General features: G+C 38.2%; 1 protein-coding gene across 17 annotated transcripts in view; it reads right to left on the bottom strand.

Moving 5' to 3' along the window:
• The window catches only part of PCDH15 (protocadherin related 15), a 781,344-nt gene that overhangs the window by 331,416 nt on the left and 424,173 nt on the right, over positions 1-25,755 (bottom strand). For 15 of the 17 annotated variants that reach the window (XM_088020022.1, XM_088020021.1, XM_088020020.1 and 12 more), the window contains 3 exons: positions 23,320-23,526; positions 12,489-12,623; positions 10,830-10,979 (listed from right to left, as the gene is read on the bottom strand). In XM_088020022.1, the coding sequence (XP_087876148.1) occupies positions 10,830-10,979; positions 12,489-12,623; positions 23,320-23,526 (492 nt within the window). Of the gene's footprint in view, positions 1-10,829; positions 10,980-12,488; positions 12,624-17,005; positions 17,027-23,319; positions 23,527-25,755 lie in introns of all 17 variants that reach the window. The other 2 variants (XM_088020019.1, XM_028104626.2) reach the window with 1 other exon arrangement.

The raw sequence follows: 25,755 nt of genomic DNA on the forward strand, positions 1-25,755 counted from the left end.
AGATAGTCTCTAATGCCTACCCCAATAATGGAAAATGTATGATATGGGAGAACAACCTGGTTTTGTTGGGAAAGCTGATATAATAACATGGGATTATTGTGTTGTGTTAAACATTTGATCTCGTGGCCTCAGCTGTATGATACAATAAAGGATTTCTTGTTCATTCATGCAGTTGATAAAAATGAAGCCTGAGTGGATATTGATCTCTGGAATAGAAAGATTATTTGGGAGGGCAACCTAGAACTCACCAGCTAGGTAATAACCAGGGGGGCAGATTTGTTCGAAGAAGAATTTAATTTACGTTGGAAAAATTTACATACACAGTTCAATGTCTCTATCAGCAGTAATAAAAAGGTGTGAGTAATAGAAGATGAAGGAAAGAAATAATCTTTAAAATGTTAAAGAAATATCAGACAACTTACTTAGGAAAAGGTATGGTTGGAAATGTATTTCGCAGAGGGAATTCCAATTCCTTACTGGATAAAAGATATTCAGGTGTTTACCAGGATTTTGGTAAGTCTGCTTTTATGCACTATGCATTATAGAAGTTGCTATAACAAAACCTTCAGGAAGATGCCTTCCCTATATGTATCAAGGGGATAATATATCCCAAGTGCAGATGATGTAGAAGACATTGGAAGTTGTGTTTAGAGGTCATAAGACTTCACTATGTTCTTACCATAAAAGTTATGTTGTTGCCTACCCTGTGTCCTCACTTGAAGCTAAATAAACTTGGTGCTACAGAGGCCTAGTGGCTCTCAAGGCTGGCGGTCAGTCTGAACCTAAGACCACTCCAGCTGATCAAGCAAATTGGGCTATGCATAAATTAATTATGTCCACATTATACTCTCTGCAGCCTTAATGTGAGCTGGCGATGCTTTGAAAAAAACGCTTACAGGGCTACTCGTCACCCCTCTTCTGTTCAGCATGTCCTAGAGTAGTCCAAGATGGCAGCGACCTCAGTAGAGCAGGTGTTCAGCAAAGGGATCTTCCAGATGTATAATTCATTAATGATACCATAATCATTAATTTTTTATGGACCATTCAAAGTATTGTTACTGGAGATGGGGTTCTCATTTAGATGTTCCTCTGCCTGATAAAACGCTCAAGAATAAAACAGCAACAAGGTGACTGTTGAAAGTGTTTCTTTATATTGCTTGAGAATTTGGAGAGTTAGCTCCTTTTCTGCGGCAACTTCATGATGCTTTTGTAGGGTTTGACTGAGTCTCATTACTCAGACTCAGAGACTGTAAACCAGAACCTTAAATGCTTTCAAGTGGCTGCACTATCTCACACTCAGCTTCTACCCTCATTACCTCCAAGAAAGAGTTCCTCAAAGTCGGCTTCCAAGAAATGCCATCGCCAAGGACTTAACTCATCAATTTAAAGACCTCGTCTTCAATACTTCTTCAAGAAACCTTACATTGTCTACAGTGCCTAATCTGAATTACTCTGCTGTGTGGGATATGCCTTTAATTGAGAGATAAACTGATACATTTATTCAGACCTTAATTTGTGCCAGATGCCACGTTCTAAAGCTAAAGCGTAGAAGATACAGACAGAATATTTTCTGTCAGCTTGTGGTCTAGAAGAGGAGACAGGAAAGAAAAGTTATCTTTAGTAGATGTGCTAGTAGAGAAGGATAAGAAGAATACAAAGTTCAGAAATGCCTGTAATGACATTCTTCTTAGAAGAAGAGACCAAGACATACTTGACTTAGTAAAAGAAAGGCAAATGTCTTCCCACTTGGTTCCTCCCTGTTCAACAGCATTCAGAGCAGTGTCTTTAATGCCCCACGAAATCCCATGCCTTTGGTTGTACCCGTACACCTCCAATAACCTTGCCCGTCTGAGCACTTATCATCCTGATAGGTCCGTGGAGTTCTCATCAGCAATGAAGGCTTCCCGGCTATTCACGCCCTACCAAACCATCCTCCCCACTCATGTTCAATGAACTCTCACCGTAGTCTTAGTCTGTTCCATGTAATTAAAAAAAAATAAATCAATCAATAATGGTTTGTGACATTTTCTGATTATTTCACTGTGAATAAGGATCATCTCCTACAATATATATGAAGCTTCTCAAGGGTTAGCACTGCATCTTTTTCATCCTATTTTTCAGAGCCTCTAGTTTAGCATCACATACATAAAAATGTATACTTTAAAGTATAATTTGTCTAAGAATATACATATATGGCATGTGTTTGTACTATGCATGTATATTAAGGGCTTTCTCAGTGGTGTTTTGCTTGTTTTATTGGCCAAACTGAATGAGCAAGTTTACTAGGCTTCCAAGAAATCCCTAATTCTCTATTCGGAATGTTAGCTTTTTTCTAAGATTCTCTGTCTTTGAAACATCTCAATATGGAAGCATTTTGCTTTTACTCAAATGACTATGTTTTGACATTTTAACATAATTTACTGCAAGAGGGAGTTGAGAGGGAAACATATTTTTTTTTTCTGAAAAGCAAACAACCTTTGTTGATATACAGAAAAGGAAAAAAGAACTATAAAATATATTACACATTTTTGTTTCTTTTAGTTTCTTCTGGTTTCTAAATTTCAAGACAATTATTTAGTAAACCAGCAATATCTAGAACTGTAATGATGAGTAAGAATATTGTCAAAATTAAAAATGTAAAATGTAGATGATATTAAAAGCAACCATATACAATTAAAAGCTTTATAAAAATGCACGCATTTAAGCATCAATTATTGAAATTGACCATGGAGGGCTTTTACTGTGACAACCCAAAACATGCTAGATAAATATAAAAGCAAATGAACTTAACTGCCTTTACAAATACATTTCCTGAGAAAAGCTGGGTTTCTAAATATATCAGGAAAGGGGGATGGCGATTGAAAAATAATATAAAAGCCAAATGCGAGAATTACTTTTTACCTATTCAAGTTCAAAATGCAGATGTTTGTGAGCACTGTATTGGTATCATTAATATTTTCCCCAAGTTTATCAAATGGGAAAGCTTAATCTACACAACACAACTCTTTTTTTTATTTTTAAATTTTCTTTTTTTTTAAGATTTTATTTATTTATTCTGAGAGAGAGAGAATGAGAGAGATCATGAGAGGGAAGAGGGTCAGAGGGAGAAGCAGACTCCCCGCTGGGCGGGGAGCCCAATGTGGGACTCGATCCCGGGACTCCAGGATCATGACCTGAGCCGAAGGCAGTCGCTTAACCAACGGAGCCACCCAGGCGCCCTACACAACACAACTCTTAAGGTCTTAAGACCAATTTAGATGTTAAAAATTTTTGTAGTGTTTAATTAGATGATATGAGCCATATTTATCATCATCAAAAAATAAAACCATTATATGCCTTTCTCCCCTACTACACTAGTAATTACTGAAGGTCAGAAATTAAATGTTAGTCGTTTCTTTATTCCTTATGACTTGCACAGCGCTAGGCACTTCACTCAGCACAGTGAATGATTTTCAAATAACTGTTATTCACTTTTACTTCTCCAAAAATATGTGAATGCTTTCCCATTACATTTTTTCAGTCAGATTGTTCAGCCTCTCAAGAGCCTTCATTGGAGAGATTCTTCTGGATAATCAAGCTAGGAAGTATGATGTCCTAGGGATATGAATACAGCTGCAGTTTAGCTGATTAATTTTTAAATCACTTTAACCTGAAACATGGGTAATTTCCCAACACTCATACATAAATTAAAGAACACTTCTTTCACCTGTACCCATTAGTTCCTTTATCCATTTGTCCATTAAACAAAAATTTATGAAAGGTTTACTATGGACCAGGTGCTCTGCATGATGTTCTATACAGACAGCAGTAAAACAAGAGAGAAAATGGAGAAACCGACAGAGTCTACACATCATTTGAGCTTACTTGAGCTTATTAACTAGTAGGAGAAACAGATCATTAAAATTATAATAAATTTGGAAATATGCTATGAAGGAACAACCAGGCTGCCCTGGGATAGAGGGAGGATAATTTGGGAAAGGAGTCCTGGAAGGCTTCCTTGAAGAGGTGACATGTAAATTGAGATCTTAATGATGAAAAGCACGTGAATAAAAGTTGACGCATTGAAAGAGCAAGAGAAAGGTAGTTGACGAGAAGGAAATTGGAGAGACATCAGCAGACGGGTCATGCAGGATAGTGACTGGGCTTTATTATGATAGCTGTGGAAAATCACTGAAGGCATCAGCAGGACAATTACTGCTTTGCTCTCAAATTCACAAGAGTCCAGTGGGTGCTGCATCAACATGATGGGGAGAGGAGATACACCCAAAGCCCAGAGGAGAGCACTGTCGGGCCCCAGGAAGAGCTGATGGCAGCTTGCAGAAGATGATGGCAGTGGAAAGAGATTGGAGTAGATGCATTTGGTTGGTGCGTAAGGAGAAATCAGTAGGACTTGGTAACTGATTGAGAGGAGGGAGTGAGACTGTGTCGGGAATAACTCTGGTTTCCAACCTGAGCGACTACATGGAAAGTGGTGCTTTCTCACAAGCGGGGAGTGTCCTCTACACGTACAAAATGCAGACAGTGTAACAGAGTCTCAGATTCAACACAAGTGAGTAACACATGATTTTAGGTATTTGTTTTTGTTCTAATGCAAGTGGGTTTGGGTAAGAAATTTTATGGGGTCTTTGGTAAAATTAAATTGTTTCAAATATCAAAAATAAATGAAAATTGTGTACGAATATAAAAAAATGCTTACATTTCAATAAGGTTTGCTCATCAAATCATTATCTGGGATTTGCTGAAATACTAAATTCCTCCAAGACTTTACATAAATAGAACCCTCCCTCAAACTTGAGTCATGATATCACAAACCCAAACACACATGCACACACACTTACCACAGAGAACATTCTCATTATTTTACATAAAATAGTTGAAAGGCATTAAAATACTACATGGGCTTATCCTAATTTTGTTTAAAATGCTGGAAATCATAAAAAAGAATTTTAATATATACTTTTATATGTAGTGTTTATGTGTCTTCCGCAAAGTACTAACCAATACACATGATACATAAGGATATACCCAGATAAGACAGTAAGGGTCATTAATAATCATAAATGCTTTATACAATCCATGAGGACAGTTCAATAATATTAATAATAATAATGGCTAGATAACATTTATACACAATGTATTTGCAAAGTGCACATGTGTTAGTTTATAGAACTAATTTAATACTCAGAACACCTTTGTGAAGCTGGTACTATAGTTATCACCTTTTCAAAGAGTAAAAAACCTTGGTACAGATGACTAAGCTATTTGTCGAGAGTCACATAAGGGCACAAAGTGGCAAAACGGGACACAAAGTCTTTTGTCTTTAGCTTGGATTCAACATCAACTCTGCCACTTATAAACTTTGTGATTTGGGACCGATCATTTATCGTGTGTTAACTCAAATTCTTTATAAAATGAGGCTGGGAACAAGAAATATTTTTGAAGTCATTTCCAGCTGTACTATTCAGGGACCTGTAACTCAGCCTAAGTAAGAGAAATGTGTCAGTGTTGAGTATCTTCCATTTGAAGAGAAGGAAAGGCATGGCCTCGATGCAGCTGTGGAGTAAGGGGGGGCCGGGGGGTGACACTTTTTCTATGACAGAGGGTATTCTTAAGCCAAACAGAATGCATTTCTAGAATGAGACTCTTTCTGTACTGACTGAGAGAGCATTGGGGGCACAAATTACATGGCTACTTGGTGAACCCCCACAGTGGGGAAGTGATTGTGCCGAGCACTGGTGGTCAGGTATCATTAAGAGTTCCTGTCCTAGAGGAATTTTCAGGTTCACAGGGTAGACAGACACATAAGAGCTAAGCGTCATGCAGGGCACAGTAAATTGTGTGGGGGTAAGAGATGCTAACTGGACATGTGGGAAGATGGTGGAAGGAACCATTAATTCGGACTTGCTAGGAAAATACAGGCTTTATTGGAAAAGTCACATTTGAGCTGCATGTTGAAGAATGAAAAGAAAAAGATACAGTTTGGATCAAGCTTTGAAACTTGAGAGAGATGTCAACAGGCACAGAATGGGAAGGAATAGTCCATGCTGAAGTCAAACAGAAGGAACCAAATAAAACCCTCTATAGGATCTCAAAGTCGATTACGTGGAGGGACGTAGCAGGAGATGAGACAGAAGTATGTGGGGCATTATGGGAACGGTCTTGATGGCACGTGTAGAGACTGGGCTCTTTCTGAGGTAGGGAAGACCTGTCCTGATTCGTGTTGCAGATTAAGTACCTGTGGGGCATCTGCGGAAATAGGGTTACCAGTCAGCATTCACTCTCATAGCCTAATTCCCGGCAGGCCATAGACATGGAAAGGGTAATAATGACAGATCCCTTTTGAAACAGCAGTATCAGCATCTGGACAGTCACCTGCATGCAGGCAGGGGAAAGATGGGAATGAGAAACAGGACTCTGAGGTTACTGCTAAGCCTTTGTAACCTTAGATTAGTGGCGCCCTTCACAGCATAATGGCCTCCAGTGGAGACAGGGTGTGGGTGTCTGAGTCCGTGTGTGTTTTTGTATTAGGTGAAAGATAGCGGATTAGCTAATTTATCTTGCAGTATGTCCAGTCCGAAGGGCCTACCTGTACTCCCCCGTACAACAGATCCTTGGAATGCCAGCTGAATGTTGAGGTCGCCGCAGGGCATTTAACCGTGGGAGACATGACTATACATCGTGGTAATGACTCAGAACATGGGAATTCATGAAACAGAGCCCTGCATATTGATTTCTGGAGAATGTTAATATTTAAAGAATGAGAAACGAACAAGGAGCCAGCAACAAAGTCTCTTAGTCACCAGGGAGGTGGGATGAGAACCAAGTTTTCCATAAAATGGGAAAGACGAGAGTTTTACCGGATAAAGGAGTGAGAAATGCTTTTGTGTTTGACAGTTAAAGACAGACTCATCAGATTTATGATTTTGTATGATTCTCACGGTATGATGTGAGTGAAATAATAGAATAATTAATAATGAGGAAGTTATAAATTGATAAATTCTGGAAGTGTATCCATCAATCCAAGTGCTTGACTATATGAGAGTGGGGCAGCAGCAAGAGGTCTTCCCTGGGAGGAGAGTTTAGACCAGGGCAGGGAGACGTAAGGGTGTTCACAGACGGACAAGAAAGTCAGGAGAGAGGAGGACATTGCTGTAGTGAAAGAAAGGGGACGAAACAGAACAAGGGTAGGGCACAGGTGAAGGTGGGTTCGGGGAAGTTACAGCTGCCAAGAGGGTAAGAAGCGGGGCACTTCTTCAGGAACCAAAGAGCAAGAAAAACGGAAGGAGGTGGGGCAAGAATCAAAGGGCTCAGCTCCATACGAGACTCCCTCTTCATGAATTAGGAATTTCAATTTTCCAAGGTATGAAATCTTGTTAAGGGTAAAGATGAGTTTTCTCAAAACTGGCCGTATATTAGAGCTGCTTTGTTTTGTTAGCTGAAATCTCCCAATGGGGCTCTACGGTGAGTGGCCAGATGGCTGAAATAAAACCATGTTGGGGTGGAGTTGAGGCATCCCTATTTTCAAAGGCTGCTTGGGGAAATCTCTCTATTCAATTAGGATCAAGAACAGTGATTTATGGAAAGTTGTAAGAGTTTAGGAATAGCATCTATGGAGTGTGGACTGGATAGGTAACCACTGATAGGAAAATCTACATCTTCAAAATATTAAAATTTTATCTCAAAATCTATATCTTCAATATCAGGCAACTGGTTTTTTTAGAAAACCAGCCATGTGTGAAATGAGAGCTAGGACAACAGAGCATGACATCCATGATGTAGGATTTCATCGATGGCTTACAAGACGGTCTTTCTTGCAAAAAATCATGCTCACTCACGCCAGTAATTTCCCCCTAAACACAAGATATGCTAACAATCTGATTACACTTCATTTTCAGTTATGAAGGACACAGATGCTATTTTGGGGTAGTGCTCTTCCAGACGTGGCTCACAAACCACTCTGTTCCTATTTATAGCACTCAGGCGTAGGAGATATAAAGTCAGAGGACCAATTTATAACAGAATTGCTAGTAAGGATCTGGTTCCTCACATCTTTATGACCAACCTGTCCACTTCTTAAGGCTCCTCCTAACAAGAAGGGGATAGACTCAAATAGTCAAGTAGGTACTTATATCAGCCCAAGAAAGTCTCATGGCTGCATTGAAGATGATAGATTAAAAACAATCTGATTAAAATATACTTAAAATCTAGGGATGCCTGGGTGGCTCAGTCAGTTAAGTGTCTGCCTTCGGCCCAGGTCATGATCTCAGGGTCCTGGGATCGAGTCCCACACTGGGCTCTTTGCTCAGCAGAGAGTCTGCTTCTCCCTCTGCCCCTTCCCCTGCTTGTGCTCTTTCTCTTTCTCTGACAAATAAATAAATAAAATTAAAATAAAATAAAATATACTTAAAATCTGTTATCTAAGGTGCTCTCTGCTGAAGAGTGCTCACTGTCCCCTTGGCTTCTAATATTCTCACTGTTTTTGACATAAGAATACTAACCAAACGTAAACCAGTTGATCTTGGGGTCAGCGGGTAAAGGCAGGCTGGTGAGGGGCTGGGGTGGGTGCAGCACAGAACCTATTCTGCGACTCTTACAAGGCAGATGCAGGCCGCAGTTCTAAATCAGTTTGCTTTATTTACAAACCTTTCTCTCAATAGGAAATCTATTTCCTTTTATTTCTAGGCCCCTGGAGGATGTTTTAGAGTCACACTATTCTGTTACCACATAGTGGGAATAACATTTAAAATGCTAATTATAAGGTTTCATTTCTTGGTGCTTAATTTTAAAAATAGAGCCACATAGATGCAAACAATATTCTATCTTCATAATCTGCGTGGTTCAAGGAGATATATAAAATATGAATCTTTAAAGGCAAGAAAAGATCTATTTTATAAAGAAGTTCATAAGGGAAATGAACTTTTGCAGCCTGCAAATGCCAGAAATAAGCTTTTGATCCCCTCAGGCAAACATTTTTTGAAATACAGTTCCACCACATCATTGCTATGGTTTTCTTAGTTACACTTTCCAGTTCTCTGCTGGGTTTTTTTCTAAATATATATATATATATAAACTTACTCTTACTTTCAATTATGTTATTATAGAGATGAGAATCGGGTCTAATTAAATAAGAACATGACAACGATTGTCATTCCTTGATCTGTATAAACTGTAATTTTGTTGTGTTTGTAGTAAGTGCCTCGGTAAGGATAAATGTCACTCTCCAGGTCCGCCAATTGACTAGGAATAAAGACCAGTGCTTCTATATCTTCCTATTCATTCATATCCGCTTGTCTGTGAGTCTCCCTCTGTCACCCCCCAAAAAACATTTATTAAACACCTACTATACTGAGCATCTACTACAGGCTAGGCACTGTGGGTACAGATGTTGTGGATGTAGAAATAAACTAATCAGAGTTCTGCCCTCAAGACAAATGGTTGAAAGGGTGCATTTCATCAATATGAGATATGCACAAGCAAGAGAGGAATCAAATGTATCTGGCTTTTCCCCCATACCAAATACATCCGAGGGTATTCACGGATGCAAGCACGTACAGGTGAATTTCCAGCCTTTCCAAAATTTTATATGACCCTATCTAATGATATAATGTAACTGTTATGTAATATGTAATTAAGTAATAATTGGGAGCTATTCAAATACTCCAAAAAGTATATAGAATCATGGCTTTCTTGACCTGAGCGTTACTTAGAATTACTGAGTCTGACTCTCAGATTTAGAGGATAATCTACATCAGTGATCTTTACATGGTTGGGCAACTGAAACTGTTGGGGTTTGTTTTCCTAATATCAGTAAAGTATATATTGCTTGTAGAGCTTTAGATCCAGGAAAGCGGATGTGAAATCTTGGTTGTCTGTATTTCTAAACAGTTCCCTGGATAATTCTGCAGTATAGATAGTTTGGAAAGTACTAGACTCAATTCTTCTCCAGATTTCTAAAAACCCTCAAGGATGAGTATTCTGACTTATCTATGGCTTATACTCAAAATACAAAAAAAAAAAACCCCACATATTTTGAGATAACTTGTAATTAATTTAAATGTAGTAAGTACACAGTTAATGATAAAAATAAGACAAATCAATGAGAAGGATTTTGCCCGATTTATGTGTTTTCAAAGACACCGTTTACTATGTAATTCTAATTTTCTCTGTTGTAATGATTCCGTTTTATGTCCAGGTAACCACTAACAGTTTTATCCACCAGTTTATTAAGGCAGTCTTCTGTCTTTATCGCCAAGGGAAATTTAACCCATATTTGCAGAAGTTCAAAATAATTTGAAGTTTTCAACTATGTCTAATACCTGAAACTTAAGTGTTTTAAGTATATTATTATATTAACTATTTAAATATATTCATAGCATTAAAATTTTAAAAATAATTTATAAACTGGTCAAATAGCTATGTTTACATTTAATAACTAGTTAATTCCGCTTTAGAGTGAATATAAACGGGGCGCCTGGGCAGCTCAGTCAGTTAAGTGTCTGCCTTCGGCTCAGGATGTGATCCCAGGGTCTGGGGAAGGAGTCCCACGTCGGGCTCCCTGCTCAGGGGGGAGTGTGCTCCTCCCTCAGCCCCTCACTCTGTACTCTCCAGCCCCAAATAAATAAATAAAATCTTAAAAAAAATAAAGTGCATACAGATACATCTTTATTTAAAAAGTAAACATAAATCTAAAGCTTTTTAAACTAAACTTAGGTCATATCATGAGTCTGAAGTTAATTTTCATTTCTTCAGGAGTTTCTTAATCTATGCATTGCATAATGCCCATGGAAGTAACTGCTTTGTGTAAATCCTCATACCATATGGGGAGTTACCTGAATGACACTGTCGCCGGGGCTCATGTCTGTATACACATAGACATTGTAGGATATTTCAGGGAAGGTCGGAGTGTTATCATTTGCATCCATCACCCGAATATTGACAATAACTGGCTCGCTCTCTTGCACACCATCGAATGCCGTTATCTTTGGGGATAGAAAAATACATGTAATAGAAAAGTCTTGCAAACATAAGCAGTACAGAATTCACTCTCATGATTTAAGATGTTTCTTATATATAATTTCAGTTTTAAATGGGTGCCAAAATGTTTTGTTGATAAAAGGAAATAAACCTACAATAGTACACATAAGCAAAGTATTTTAATGTGCTAAGAAGCAATTACAGAGGATTCTGTTTTATTTTTAATATATTTCAATTCCAAGCACATTTTAAATAAGCAGACATGTAAAATGTCTTAGAGGCTTGGAGTGAGCCAGTAACATTGCTGATTCTTAGGAGTTAACTGCTACTTAATTTTTTTAAAAAAATAGGAAGTTATTCTTCACTTTTCCATATTTTGTATACAATGCCATAGATGCATTTATAGCCAACATACTTAGATCACACAAGAAAGTAGGTGCCCTAGAGATGTGATGTCTTTTTCTGGTAATTCACAAAATGACAATTTTTAAAGTTGTTAATAGTGACTAGTTAATAGTAATATCTTAATTACACCATTAACATTTTAGGAAGGTCTGGCAAACAAAATCAGCATTGTAACACTGCCATCTTTGTTCTGAATGACTTCCGAAATCCACACTGTATCTAAGTTCTAACTGTCAGGTTTCCTGGACTCTCTGGCTCTGCTGCATTAGGTTCTCCAGAAGGAAATCCTATATAAGTCCCACAATCTCTACTTTACTATATCAGCTCATTTTCCACTTATATCTGAATAAAATCTAGCTCAGAAATTTGGATAACACAGCTTTCTTTTCATCTGTATTCACTGATAACTATTTGCAATTACAGTTTAATAACCTCCCCTCACCCCCTTTTTTTTCTTGATTAAACTATACTAGGATCTCTCTATCAGATAATTCTTTGTTTCGGTCGGGGGGGGGGCTGTCCTGTGTGTTATAAGCTGCTTAGCAGCACCCTTGTTTTCTCCTTCCCTGATGCCAATAGCACCCCTCGCAGGAGTGATGGCCAGTGTGTCTGCAGATGTTGCCAAATGTGTCCAGGGGATGGGCTTGGGGGGCGCAGGGATCATCCCAGTGGAGAACCTCTGGCCTAACCTTATGGAAAAATTTAAAATGTAATAACAAAAAAAACCCATAAAATAAGTTAAAATAAACTATGGGTTAGGAAATAATTCTTTACTTGTGGATTCTAGCTGGTAACATCTCAAATTTAAGTCAATTGTGAGTGTACGGTGAAAAATGAGACCCCTATTTTCCTGTTTCCATCTTGAAAATTATTTTCCTCTGTTGGAAAGAATGTTAACACAGCTGCACAAACTTATAAAACAGAAAAAGGAGAAATACATGTGAAGAATTTTATTATTGATATTCTCAATTCTCAATTCCTTGAAAATATTGTATTTTTTCCTCCTAAATCATTGACTTCTTCAGTTTTAAACAGATATCTCTTTCTGATACACACACACACACACACACACACACACACACACAAATGTGTATACAAAATCGTTTTACCGAAAAAGTGTAAGTCTGCTGTTCTTCCCTGTCCACCGGCTGAAGTAAGGTGAGGTAGCGAGTAATGCCAGTTTGTGTAACAGTGAAGACTGAGGTGTAATCATTCAGGAAAAGGTGAAGCTCTGCGTCCTTCGTCTTTGAAAAAAAGAATGCCATTATTTAAAATGGTGAATACATAATGCAGCTATTAGTTCATTAACTGGAGATTCATTTTGCAAATCTATCACAAAACTATGCATGACTGTAGTAAGACTTTCCAAAGACAAGATAGGTTTCACTAGACATTCACTCACCACTGAGCTGGATTATGCAAAGACAATGACCCCTTTTGTGGAAAGCACCATAGCAGAATGACTACAAGTACAATTAATGTGAGTACAAGGAAAACAATAGGAAAGATAACAATCCAATTGAATATATTCTTTTTGGTTCCTCAATATCAATATTCTCCAGAACTTCGCTGGGCTTGAGAAATAAGAAATAAATGCAAGAAAAGAAAATTGGAGCCCCAAATTTTAGCTGTAAGATTGTACAACTACTTCATTTGTAGTAATAAACTGCACATATGCCTATTATTATTCTGTTCTCACGTTTAATGCAAAATAGAAATAAAATTGGCTATGTATAATTCATTACCTATAAATATCATGCTTGCTTTTTCTTATTTTAATGCTGCAAAGGCTCTCCAGAGGGAAACATAATGTTTATTTTAATTTAAAAATCTCCGATGATTAGACTGAAGATATATGAATTGGCTGCATTGTGTCTAATAAGAGTCCAGAAAGATGACGTATACATAAAGAAGGGATTGCAAAAGTTCAAAACAGAGATAATTACGCATTGGCAACCCTTCACGGTTTTACTGCCCTCCTGAAAGATAAGATTCATCTCTGCATGTTAGAGAAAGAGCAAGGACGTAAGTGGGGAGGCGTGGACTGATGTCTGGTGGTGGAGTAAGAAGGCAGGTGGGGCCGGGAAAAGATTAGTGAGAGACAGGACCACAGACAAGGCTTTACGCAAACAACAGCAACAGACATGGCACAGGGAGGTGAGGTGTTTCTGTAGGTTTTGACAACTATAAAAATATTATGCACTAAGGGGGGTGGGGGATACAGGCTTCCAGTTATGGAATGAGTAAGTCACAGGGATGAAAGGCACAGCACAGGGAATAGAGTCCCTGATCCTGTAAAAGTGTCATGTGGTGACAGATGGGAGCCACGCGGGTGCTGAGCTCAGCGTACAAGAAGTCGCACTGCTATGGCGTCCACCTGAAACTCATGTCATAGCGTGTCATCCAGACTCAAATGAAAAATACACATTATGCCTAGCATAGTGTGATGTGTAACTTAATATCATAGATTACTTTTCAAAGTCTGAAATCAGGGGCTGAGGGCAGAGTATAGAGTTTGGAATTGTGAAAGACATGTTCATTTGATTAAAAAATTAGAACTCACCTTTTTTTTTTTAAAGATTTTATTTATTTATTTGACAGAGAGAAAGAGACAGCAAAAGAGGGAACACAAGCAGGGGGAGTGGCAGAGGGAGAAGCAGGCCTCCCGCGGAGCAGGGAGCCCGATGCGGGGCTCCATCCCAGGACCCCGGGATCATGACCTGAGCCGAAGGCAGAGGCTTAACCTACTGAGCCACCCAGGCACCCCTAGAACTCACATTTTAAAAATTTCTTTGTGAAAGTGAGAAAGTTGAAATATTTCCTACTATATTAAAATGTACACATTATTTGATCCACAGACACTGTAATCTCTACACCTTTTTAAAGATTCAATATGTGTATATTTCAAATAACTCTGAAATGAATGGTTTCATTTGAACCTAACACAAGTTCTGTATTTGTAATATCTCATTAGGAGATAGCATTTAGCTATACTATTGTAGCTTCTATGTCCATGATTGTGATATAAGTCCAGTATGCTACATTTACTGATCCTGGAACAAGAAAAAAATAATACTATAGATAATAATTTCCAGTGGTCTGTTTATTACTAAATAAACTTGTTAAGAGCTGTGAAAAGTCAGAGGCTTTCCATTGATACTTTCTTTCTTTTTTAAATTTTATTTTAATTCCAGTATAGTTAACATGCAGTATTATATTTCAGGTGTACAATATAATGATTCAACAATTCTTTTTAAAAAAATTTTTAATTATTTTTATTTTTATTTATTTATCTATTTTATTAACATATATTATTTATTTCAGGGGTACAGGTCACGGATACTCTCAAAGAGGAACCTCAGGCTCCTCAGTGTCGTGACCCCCATTGCTCAGCATGGCTAGCAGGGAGGGCGTTTGGATAATCAAGTATTTTAGTTAATAAAAAGTTAAATTATTTATTTTAAAAAGTAGACTATAAACTGCATGTAAACTCAACATATCTTGAACCACATTTTGAGGTTGCTTCTTATTGCGTACTTTAAGGTCAATTGCAATAAAATCCAGTGGTTACTTTTAAATGAGCAGAAAAGTTAGAATGCAGTTTCAATTAACAACAACAACAAAAACTAAGTAAGTATGAGTGCCTGTCATTTTTTAGTGTTTATCCTTGATTTTACCAACCAGGGTAAAATCACTAGGCTGTTAAATTCAGGGATTTTTTCCTGTTCTCTTGAGTTTACCCACAATGGTGCCAAAGAACAGCTTCCTTCACTCAGACCTGCAACAGCCAGTAATCCAAGCTGAGCACGCTGAGCAAGCTCTGGTATGGGACTTGACATAGCAAATATTTACTTCCTTCCCTTTATTCAAGTCCTTCAGTCATTCTTTACTTGCTTATAACTGATATTCTCTCTCAATTTCTTTTCTTCCTTTCAACCATAGCTTCTGTTAGTAAGTTTGTTAGATATATTCATTCGTATTCTTACCACATGTTGTAGGCATTTTTTTTTTTTTTTAATGCCAGGTATTGTTATGGTGCAAGACTACAGTGAATGTTGGGTTGTGAGCCAGCCTGTGCCTATCTGAGACTGCACAATATGCTTGTGTCACAAACAACACTGTCCCCTTTCCCAGTTTATAGAAGTTGCGAGATTTTCACTGTCCAATGCTTCCCATTTGAAGATGATATACACAGAAGGACTTCATAAACAAACTCTCATATTTTATAACCAGAAATATTAAAGACCTTTTGATAACTTAATTGTCTTCACTTCAAGTCCTGTTGTAATAACTAGAGCCTAAAATAACACTTCCCAGACATGCAGATTATTTTTTGTAAAGAGATAACATAACACAGAAAACTATGATTGTCCATGGCATTTTAGAGTTCATTCTAATCTGTCCTGCTCAGTTAATCTCTGATTAAATTTTAACTTGTGAATTTTATGAACACTTCACATAGTAACTTTTTAAAATCTATATATTGGATACTTAGATACCATTGGTGAATATCTGGATATTTCTTTGAGGACAGAATTTAAGAATACAGACTTGGAAATATTCAGCCAGTTATTACTCAAAGCTTAATACTTGGATTTATTTTTAAGGATAATACTAGTTTCAGGTGTGGTATATTATGAGTGTAAATAGACAGATAATGCTCTGGCTTATTATTCTGACACAATAGAGTTTATGTAGTCCTTGTGTCCTTAAATTTGTTTAAAGTACATATTAGTTTTTTAACTAATTAATATGTACACAGAAGGCTGGCTAATAAATGTTCTTTCTCCCTCTGACAAATGGTAATATTATTTTATCTAAAGTATATATTCAGTATATACCATAAGTATATCATTTTATTGATTTATGTATTATTTTCTGAGAGGGGAAAATAAACTCTGATATTCACTCACAGCACAGAAAAAAAAGAAGGCAAAAGTAAACACATACGCAAATGCAAAGGTAAAGAAACACATGAATGTAAAATTAGAAATTGCATCATATAGAAGAAAGACATTCAAATAGAACAAGTAATTGGATTTAAAGCCAATTTTGGGTTTCCAACAGGAATCAAAATATTGTCTCATACACACACACAAGCTTATATGCATCCTCATATATATACACATATAACACAGAAATGTGTGTGTTTATGTGCATATGTATATATATGCATACTTATGTGCATACATAAATTATAAAGTGTAACAAGAAATGACAAAAAATTAATCTCATCTGCCAATTTGAATTGGTCAGCAGTGGTTGTCTTCAGACGACCTTGTTAAAAAGGTTCAATTCCACACTTAGAATCTTTTAGGAGGAATACGGTGATGGATTATGAACGTTTGTCATGGACTGCAAAAAACATTTAGCAATTGAATAATCTTTGTTAAAATTTATATGCAGTTTGGATTCCACACAATTCATTCTACTCTAACCAATAATATGAGGAACATAGATTTAAATTACATCTACAATCATACATATATTTAAAGTAGTTGTAGATGTCTTTATAAGTGATAATGAAGTAACTGTCTACTTGTTTTAGTAGAAAAGAAAAAGAGCCAGGAAATGAACCACAGCAATTCACAAAAGAGCAAACACAAAGTAAACACCCAGTACCTACAGGAATTCCACCAGGTGGGACCTATTTACAAATTTAACATTAAGAAAAAACAATGTAAGCATAAATGACTACATACATACAACATACAAGTATACACTAGTAAGAAACAAACAAACAACAGCAACGACACTTTCCAGTACATTTAAACTAATAACTTTTTTCAAGGTGTATTTTTTTCTTCACATTCTGACCTAACATACATAGAACAGCATAAGAATATGTATGAGGCATATAAGCACAGAATACCCTTAAGAGTGTATTTATTGTATTAGATTCAAGGATGCCTGTATCTTGAAACAGTAGCACTTTATGCCCGCACATGAACCCAGCTGGAATTTAAGTGACTCACTGCCTATAAGCCCAAGTGGGTAACCTCTGTAGATTACTATCCCCCGTTATGTATTTTTTTGGAACCAGAATTCAATAATCAACTTTCAGTTGTTCTGCTTCTGAAAACCCGGTGGTTTCCGGCATCCTCTTGAAAACCTTGGGCATGTTTTGATTTACCCATCTTCTGGGATATTTTGCAAGTATGAGCTAAGAGTACTTGAAAAAGCACATAAATGCAATTCTTATTTTTCTATATATAGTATTTGCATCTATATGTTGATATATATTTTTAAAGATTTTATTTATTTATTTGACAGGGAGAGAGACAGTGAGAGAGGGAACACAGCAGGGGTAGTGGCAGAGGGAGAAGCAGGCTTCCCGCTGAGCAGGGAGCCCGATGCGGGACTCGATCCCAGGACCCTGGGATCATGACCTGAGCTGAAAGCAGACACTCAACGACTGAGCCACCCAGGTGCCCCACTATATGTTGATATTTATATAACTATAGAAAAGAAACACTAACACAAATACTTTTTGTACTCTTTTTCAGTTTCACTCTGACCCTTAAGATTCTTTCTGACTCGAAATCTACACTGTTAATAACACAACAACTCACCAATCCCTCCTACTGTGTTTTAAAACTTTGTCTTACTTTCCGCTGAGTTGAAGGAAGAAAAACAACTTAATTTTTGGACAAATAATCCAAGTCTGTTCTCTTCTTGGCATGTGCCCTGTGGCATAACTATTCTTGAAGCGACTCAAGAAATTGACTCCTACCGTGATGACTTATTTTCCTGCCTGATACTGAACCTCCTTTTCTGTTAGTAAAATCTGTATGTGGTGACATGTTTCTGTCTTTATTCTTAAATCCTATTATCCCTATGCTGATTAACTTCACTAATTCTGACATTCAAAAACAGCAAGAATTTACCATATAGTAAAATTCTTGCCTGTGAAATAAAAAAGCCTTGAAATTTCTTTTGTTAACACAGATCTTTAAATAACCTAGCAATGAACATATTTTACTTTTTAAAAATAAACGGTCATTGGCCTGGAAAAAGAGATTGAATCATCTCATCATGTCCCTCTGAATTGAAGGACATCAATACATCTTGAAACATATTAATGGTTATTCTACGAATATATTCTGTGTGCTGCAAATGGAAGCTATAAGGAATACCGGATGAGTTGCAAGAAAGTTAGTTTCAACTCAATGATGTTGTTTCAAATCTCTGATGAAGAGATTTCTAGGAATTAGTTGTCCAACCACGAAATGGGCCATACTGTGACACAGATCAACGCAATTCATATTTTTCTATATATAATATTTGTATCTATATGTTGATATATTGGGTTTCCAACAGGAATCAAAATATTGTCTCATACACACACACAAGCTTATATGCATCCTCATGTATATACACACATATACACATTTTGATGCATATGTTAGATGTCCTCATTCCTTTACTCACGCCTGAACGCATGAGCTCATTAAACAATTACTAGAACCTATTAAGTTCTGAGAACTGTGTTAGATCTTCAGGATACAGAAGTGATTGAGATGTAGGCCCTATCCTCCACTGACGTTCAAAGAGGGAGCAAGGCACCTACAATGACGTGAATAGAGCAGTAGAGAAATGCACAGAGGAGAGTCACGCAGCTCATCTGGGGGGAAGCGGAGTCCGGGCAAGATGCGTGAATGAGAGCAAGCCTGAGCAGAATTGTAAACACTGAGCGTAAGTTGTCCATGCCAGCTTGGGCAATGAAGGATGAAAGATTTCAAAACGTAGAAAACGTCACAAACAATGGGAATGAGATGAGAAGCATGTTGGCATGTGCAGGAGACTACAAGTAGATGCTAAAGGTAACAGGTGAGGCGGTAGGAATGCTCAGGCATTGAATGACCCTAGCCATTCTCTTGTGCGGGGGATGGGAAGTCACAGCAGCGCGTTAGGCAGGCTTGTGATACAGTCCCCTGTGATCTCTTGAAGAGATCACTGTTAGGGGCTAGGTGAGAGAGAGGCCCGAGTCAGAAAAACATATGAAGGCAGGGACATCAGGAGGCAATTCTAATGAGAGACGAGTAGGGTGATGGTTGTCAAGATGGGAGAAGAAAAGAGAATTGCCGAAATATTCAGAAGACTAAACAGGAAGGATACAGAAACCTTCAGTTGTCAGGAACAAACGGAAACCAACGACTCCCCGGTTTCAAGATTGAGCGTCACAAAGAGGCGTTGTACCCACTCCTGAGAGGTGGGTCTGAGGGGAACACTTCACATAGTGGAGGAAGGTGGATTAAACTATGGTTAATATTCTGTGGACTTATTTACATTATAGATATATAGGAGCTGTATATGATAATTTAGAAACATTTATAACTAGGAGATTAGAGATACTTGTTCACTTTCAAGGCACCTCACAGCACTCACTGTAGTTAATTTCAGAAAGAGGGTGGGACTACATAAGAAACAAATGGTCAGACACACAGTGTTCAGTTAGTGACATTTGGCACCACTCTCCATGTGCATGGGGTCATCTATGGGAACTGTCTTCTCCCTGCCCATCCCCACCAGCCCCAAGTGAGGGAGCAGGCCAAGGCAGCAATCACCACTCCCATATAACTTTTTGGATCAGAGGTGATTGAGCAAAAGGGGCAACTGGTGAGTGCAAGGCCCCTCAGTGTCATACAACCATCACAGTAGGACCAAGAGTCAAAGGGCGGGTGTCTAACTCCTGAGAACCACAGCCACTGCCCCACCCCTGGAAACACTCAGAGCATCTAATAAGCCAACTGGAATTGTCAGCTCAAAGAGCCCCACCCTAAGAGTGCTTAGTCCCAGGAGCTCTCCCCACCCACCTCAGTGACACCCTGTAAGTCCCACCATCCTTACAAAGTCTCTTAGAACGCAATCTTAGATTCTTTAAAGTGAATGACAATCCGGAAAAACAGGAATGTACACAAGTAAGCGTAGGGCTTAGTATGCAAACATTCGGTAATATAAATATATCAAGCAAAATAATAATAATATAAATATATCAAGCGAGTACAAACACATACATTTTGCAATTATGGAGAAACTACAACTGCACTTTTTCTTCAGGATTTAGCTTCTGCTCACCACTGTGTTCAAGAAGGTATGACATAAACCATTATAATTTTCCAAATTCACTAGTCACTGCTACAAGTATGATTATGCATTCCAATTTAAAAATGAAAGAAAATCCACACCAAAATTTACAGGACATCCACTAGCCCTACAAACTATAGTAGCTTAGCCTATAAAAAACGTATTAAGGTGGCTCTGAATTTTCTAGCGAGGATTCACTAAATGAAGACATTCAGGGGATCCTTAACTCCCTAAGCTGGGGTGGGAAATTGTGCAGGTATATGAACTTTTCTGGAAAAAAGTCTGTAGCATTCATCAGCTGTTATCATATTCAGGTTAGAGCCAGACCGTAGCAAATAGATAGTGGCTTTCGAGTTTGATGCTGAAAATCAGGGACTTGGTTCCCATTGACCTTGGCTCAAGGACCATCTCCACCATTTATGAACTCTGGGATCACATGAGGCATTTAAAATTGCTTCCACCTCCCCTTTTGCAATATGGGAAATTGCATCTACTATGTTTGCTGTGAGATTTAAGGGAATTAATGCAAGATAAAGCAATTCCTATATTGTCTGGCAGGCACCAAGAACTCAATGATAGCTACTGTATAAAACATGATGAGATGGAAGAGCAGAGACTAAGAAAGACAGGAACGGTGGATGAGAGAAGAGAAAGCACCGGGAGGCATAACGACATCTGGAAAGAGAAGTGTGCACACGGAGTTGTCACATCCTCTGCAGAGTGTTACATGCTTTTTCCGGAAAGAGGAAAAAGAAAAAAAAAACTTGGAAAATTCCCTCTTCATTTACTAGACGGATGACAAAGCTCCATGGAAGGAGACTTGGGGGATACTTCACTGCTGTGCTGTCCAATTAGTGACAGGGGATGACTTACACTTAAATTAATTAACCAAAACATTAGAATCAGGTTCTCAGGCTAGTGTCCCGTCCAACGCTGCAGAGACACACAGCGCTTGTGGCTCCGGGAGCGGACAGCCCAGCTGCAGAACATCTCCATCCTCACAGGAAGTCTTACCTGACAGCACCACGGGAGAGGAGAGAGTGCTAGTTAGGACTTCCCACATTGCAAGAGACAAATCCAACTCAACGTATGTTTAAAAAAAAAATGTGGGGAATTATGATGGTAGGTCATGGAATCGAAGGAAAATCTTTTAGAGTTCAGCAAAGGCTTGGGGATCTTATAACCTAAACAACAGGACCCCAACAGGTATCTTCTGTCCCTTCTCTCTCACTGGTGAGAGGTTTCCGCCATGATGCCAGCAAACTCAGCTGTCTCCAAAGTCCTTCCCACTTCTTTAATACACGGTGCCAAAGCCTTCCAGCTATAATTCCTCATTTTTCCTTTCCTGGAAGGGCTCTGGCTGGCTTGGTATAGATTTTCTTTCCGCTTAACCCTCCTACACTGTTGGTGGGAATGCAAGCTGGTGCAACCCCTCTGGAAAACAGTATGGAGGTTCCTCAAACAGTTGAAAATAGAGCTACCCTATGACCCAGCAATTGCACTACTGGGTATTTACCCAAAGATGCAAATGTAGGGATCCGAAGGGGTATGTGCACCCCAATGTTTATAGCAGCAATGTCCACAATAGCCAAACTGTGGAAAGAGCCAAGATGCCCATCGATGGATGAATGGATAAAGAAGATGTGGTGTATATTCACAATGGAATATTATGCAGCCATCAAAAGGAATGAGATCTTGCCATTTGCAACGACGTGGATGGAACTGGAGGGTGTTATGCTGAGTGAAATAAGTCAATCAGAGAAAGACATGTATCATATGACCTCACTGATATGAGGAATTCTTAATCTCAGGAACAAACTGAGGGTTGCTGGAGTGGTGGGGGGTGGGAGGGATGGGGTGGCTGGGTGAGAGACATTGGGGAGGGTGTGTGCTACGGTGAGCGCTGTGAATTGTGTAAGACTGTTGAATCACAGATCTGTACTCCTGAAACAAATAACACAACATATTTTAAGAAAAAAGAAAAAGAAGAAGATAGCAGGAGAGGAAGAATGAAGGGGAGTAAGTCAGAGGGGGAGATGAACCAGGAGAGACGATGGACTCTGAAAAACAAACTGAGGGTTCTAGAGGGGAGGAGGGTGGGGGGATGGGTTAGCCTGGTGATGGGTATTAAAGAGGGCACGTTCTGCATGGAGCACTGGATGTTATGAACAAACAATGAATCATGGAACACTGCACCAAAACAAATGATGTAATATATGGTGATTAAGATTTTCTTTCTGCTTTTCATAGCCAGAGAGGGACTGAGGAGGTCAAGTAGGCTGACACGCCCAGCCTGGACGGTTTTCCACTGTGTGAGCCGGCGTCCGCATCACCACCACCACAGGCAGCGATGTGTTGAGTGGACGGTCTGAGCATCAGCACAGCCACCAGCAGAAGTGGGAGCAGGTCCACCGCCCCCAAATAACAGAGCATCCGAAAAGTCCCCCAAATCATACTCCAGGGCTGCCTTCATGTTTTCGTAGACTCATTGTGTAATGTCATGAGCGTTCCCTATCAGCAACTGTATAAACAGTTTTTAACCCATTATCAATAAAAGAGATCGTCCTGGGGGTTTAGCAAACTATAAATGAAACATTCGTTTTCTTCCCTATACCTGGTATCTGTAAACTGAAAAAAAAAAATGGTCGCCGAATTCAAACATGTTCTTTTTTTTTTATAGTATTCCTGCTGTGAAATGAAATTACAACACTAAGATTCTCATTTATAAGACTCTTATTCACAAGGACTCTGTTCTCTATTCCACACCTCCTGTCACTAGGTCTTTGTAAAAGTTCCTGTTGACATAAATATAACGTGTTAACCAAACAAGGACAACATTTATATTGAACTTACATCTTCTATATCCTTGTCCAGAGCCACAATCCTCAGAGGGGAGGTCAAATTCAGACTGTCAGAGATGGTTGCTCCCACTGGGGCGGATTCCAGGATATAGCCTTGGTAACTGGGCATCGTGAAATACGGACTCTGATTGTTTTCATCCAGGATTTCAATATGGAGACTGGCGAAGGCAGGAAGGGGATGGCCATTGTCCTGTTCAGCCTAGAAAAGAATTTTTAAAAAGGTTAAAAAGTTACATGTTATCGGATCACTTTTCGTACTATTTATGAGGATTCTCTTTTGAACTCATGTCATTACAGAAAGAAGAAATGCTTTAGAGTTGAGGGGCTCGGGGCCCTTAGAAAGCATAAATGAGGAAGAGAAAGTCCAGAGAGTCTTCATCACCTTTTTGGTCTCCTGTCCTAAAACTCAGCGTATATTCCAAAAAAAAAAAACATATTAAGAGTCACTTGCGGTGAGTTACTGTATTTGCCACTGAATGTTGTTAGAAGAGATAACTGTGCTTTCATACAGTTAGAAAACCAAGAAACAAAGGTATTTGGTAAACTGTTGATAAAATATGTAAGTACACGAAGAAAGATTCATAAAGTATTATATTTATTCTCTTCTGTGTCTTCTTGCTCCACATGAATGATCAAATCCCCAAATAATTCATATTTCCATATAAAATTAATAGATTAAGGTTGCATTTCTGCCCATGGAAAGTCCTCAAAAGCATATTTTAAGGGCCAGAGATGATTTCAATGAAATACTTTTAGTAGGGGTAGAATTTCAAGTGTTATTTAATTGCATATGTTATTCAAATAAGATTAATATTCATTTCCTAGAAATACATTTGTTTTCCTGTTTTTTTCTCTTCAGTTTAAAAAATTGATGACAATTTATATTCCCAATAAATTTTCTTTCCATGACCACATGGTCATGTTGGGACTTGGGGAAACACCAACCCTTGACTTTCTGTTGTATTAAGAAAATGTCTTACTCTATAGCAATCCAAAAGTTTTATTTAAGGGAAGATTCCATCACAACTGACTTCTAGAAAATTTCCTCCAAATGTTAGGAGAAACCTGGACACAACTCAATAGAATGTACATCTATTAAAATAGATTCAAAGTCGCTGCTGTCAATTTTTATTGATAAGTTTTCCCCATTATTGCAATAGTTGTATTTTGAAATTAACTCCAAGTGAAAGTTAAATATTTTATATTAAATCCTGGAGTGCTTTCCTGGATGAAATAACATTTTGGCCATGAAAATTTATAAGTAGTTCAGATATAGATACCTCTGCTATTTCTATCCAGAGGCGAGAACCTGGGCCTTCTAGAAGATAATTGTGCACTTTCCTCCAATTGTAATTTAGCATTTTCATCAACTAAGAGGGTAAGTAACAAATCATAGTGATGTTGGCTGTGCTGGTAACTCTGAACCAAGAAAAATCACAATATTTTTTCCCTTCATATTATTATTAAGATTGAAGATATTTTGAAGTATCATTTATGCTAACTACTAATTTGAAACTACGGTAATTAATAAACTCACTGTAACATTATGTTATTTAAAGCATTGACAAAACTACCTATTTTTGTTTTTCTTTAATATTTTGATAACTCTAATTCAATGCATTAGGTTCCCTCTGTAATGTTATATCATTTATTTTATGCTTTTGAATTTTCTTTGGGAACAGACCGCCAGAGTGTTCCATGGAGTAAAATATTCATAAGCTCCGCTTCACACCGAGGACAACAATCCTGAAATAATGTGTAGCCTTTTCTGGAATTATGTATTCTTTTCACACGTAGCCATATGTGCTGCTGACACTATGGGTGGCTCCTTCTGCATCCAGTGGTTGTGATTAATTTGTGCTGAGCCATGGATGCTCTTCTAGGAGTCCCCCCTCTGCAACACCCAGAGGGCTCCCTGAACACAGCTGATCAGGGTGAGAGGTACAGTCTATGACCAGACAACATCGCTTTTATACTGGATGAAACCAATTGGTCTGTATGGGGTTCCGATCCAGCAGCTGTGATCTGATTAAAGCAGGAGCCGTTCATACATGCAAGTCATTCTGAACAGGACCTTTTCTCTCTCCCTTTATTTTGTAGCTAATTATCCCCAAAGCCATTATGTCCTATCCATATGGACATACTAGTGATGTCATGAAAAGTCACAAAGTCTATTGTTTGTTCTCTACCAGCTGCCCCCCGCCGCCCGGGTCCCAGTAAACACACACCAACACACAATTTGTGGATGGAGAGAGGAAAACAAAAAGCCAAATTTTATCACAGTGAAAGAAGTTTATGTTTTACATTCAGCTCATAGGTTGTTAATTTTTACTGCCAGCTGTGAAGCTAGGAAAAACATGTATTATCTGCATGATGAAAACAAAGTAGTCCAATGAAAAGGAAATAAAACTCAAATTAGATCTATGGG

Source organism: Eumetopias jubatus, unplaced genomic scaffold (assembly GCF_037043125.1).
Source record: "Eumetopias jubatus isolate StellerSeaLion01/CBP00866 unplaced genomic scaffold, mEumJub1_p1.0 scaffold_17, whole genome shotgun sequence".
Taxonomy (NCBI): Eukaryota; Metazoa; Chordata; class Mammalia; order Carnivora; family Otariidae; genus Eumetopias; species Eumetopias jubatus.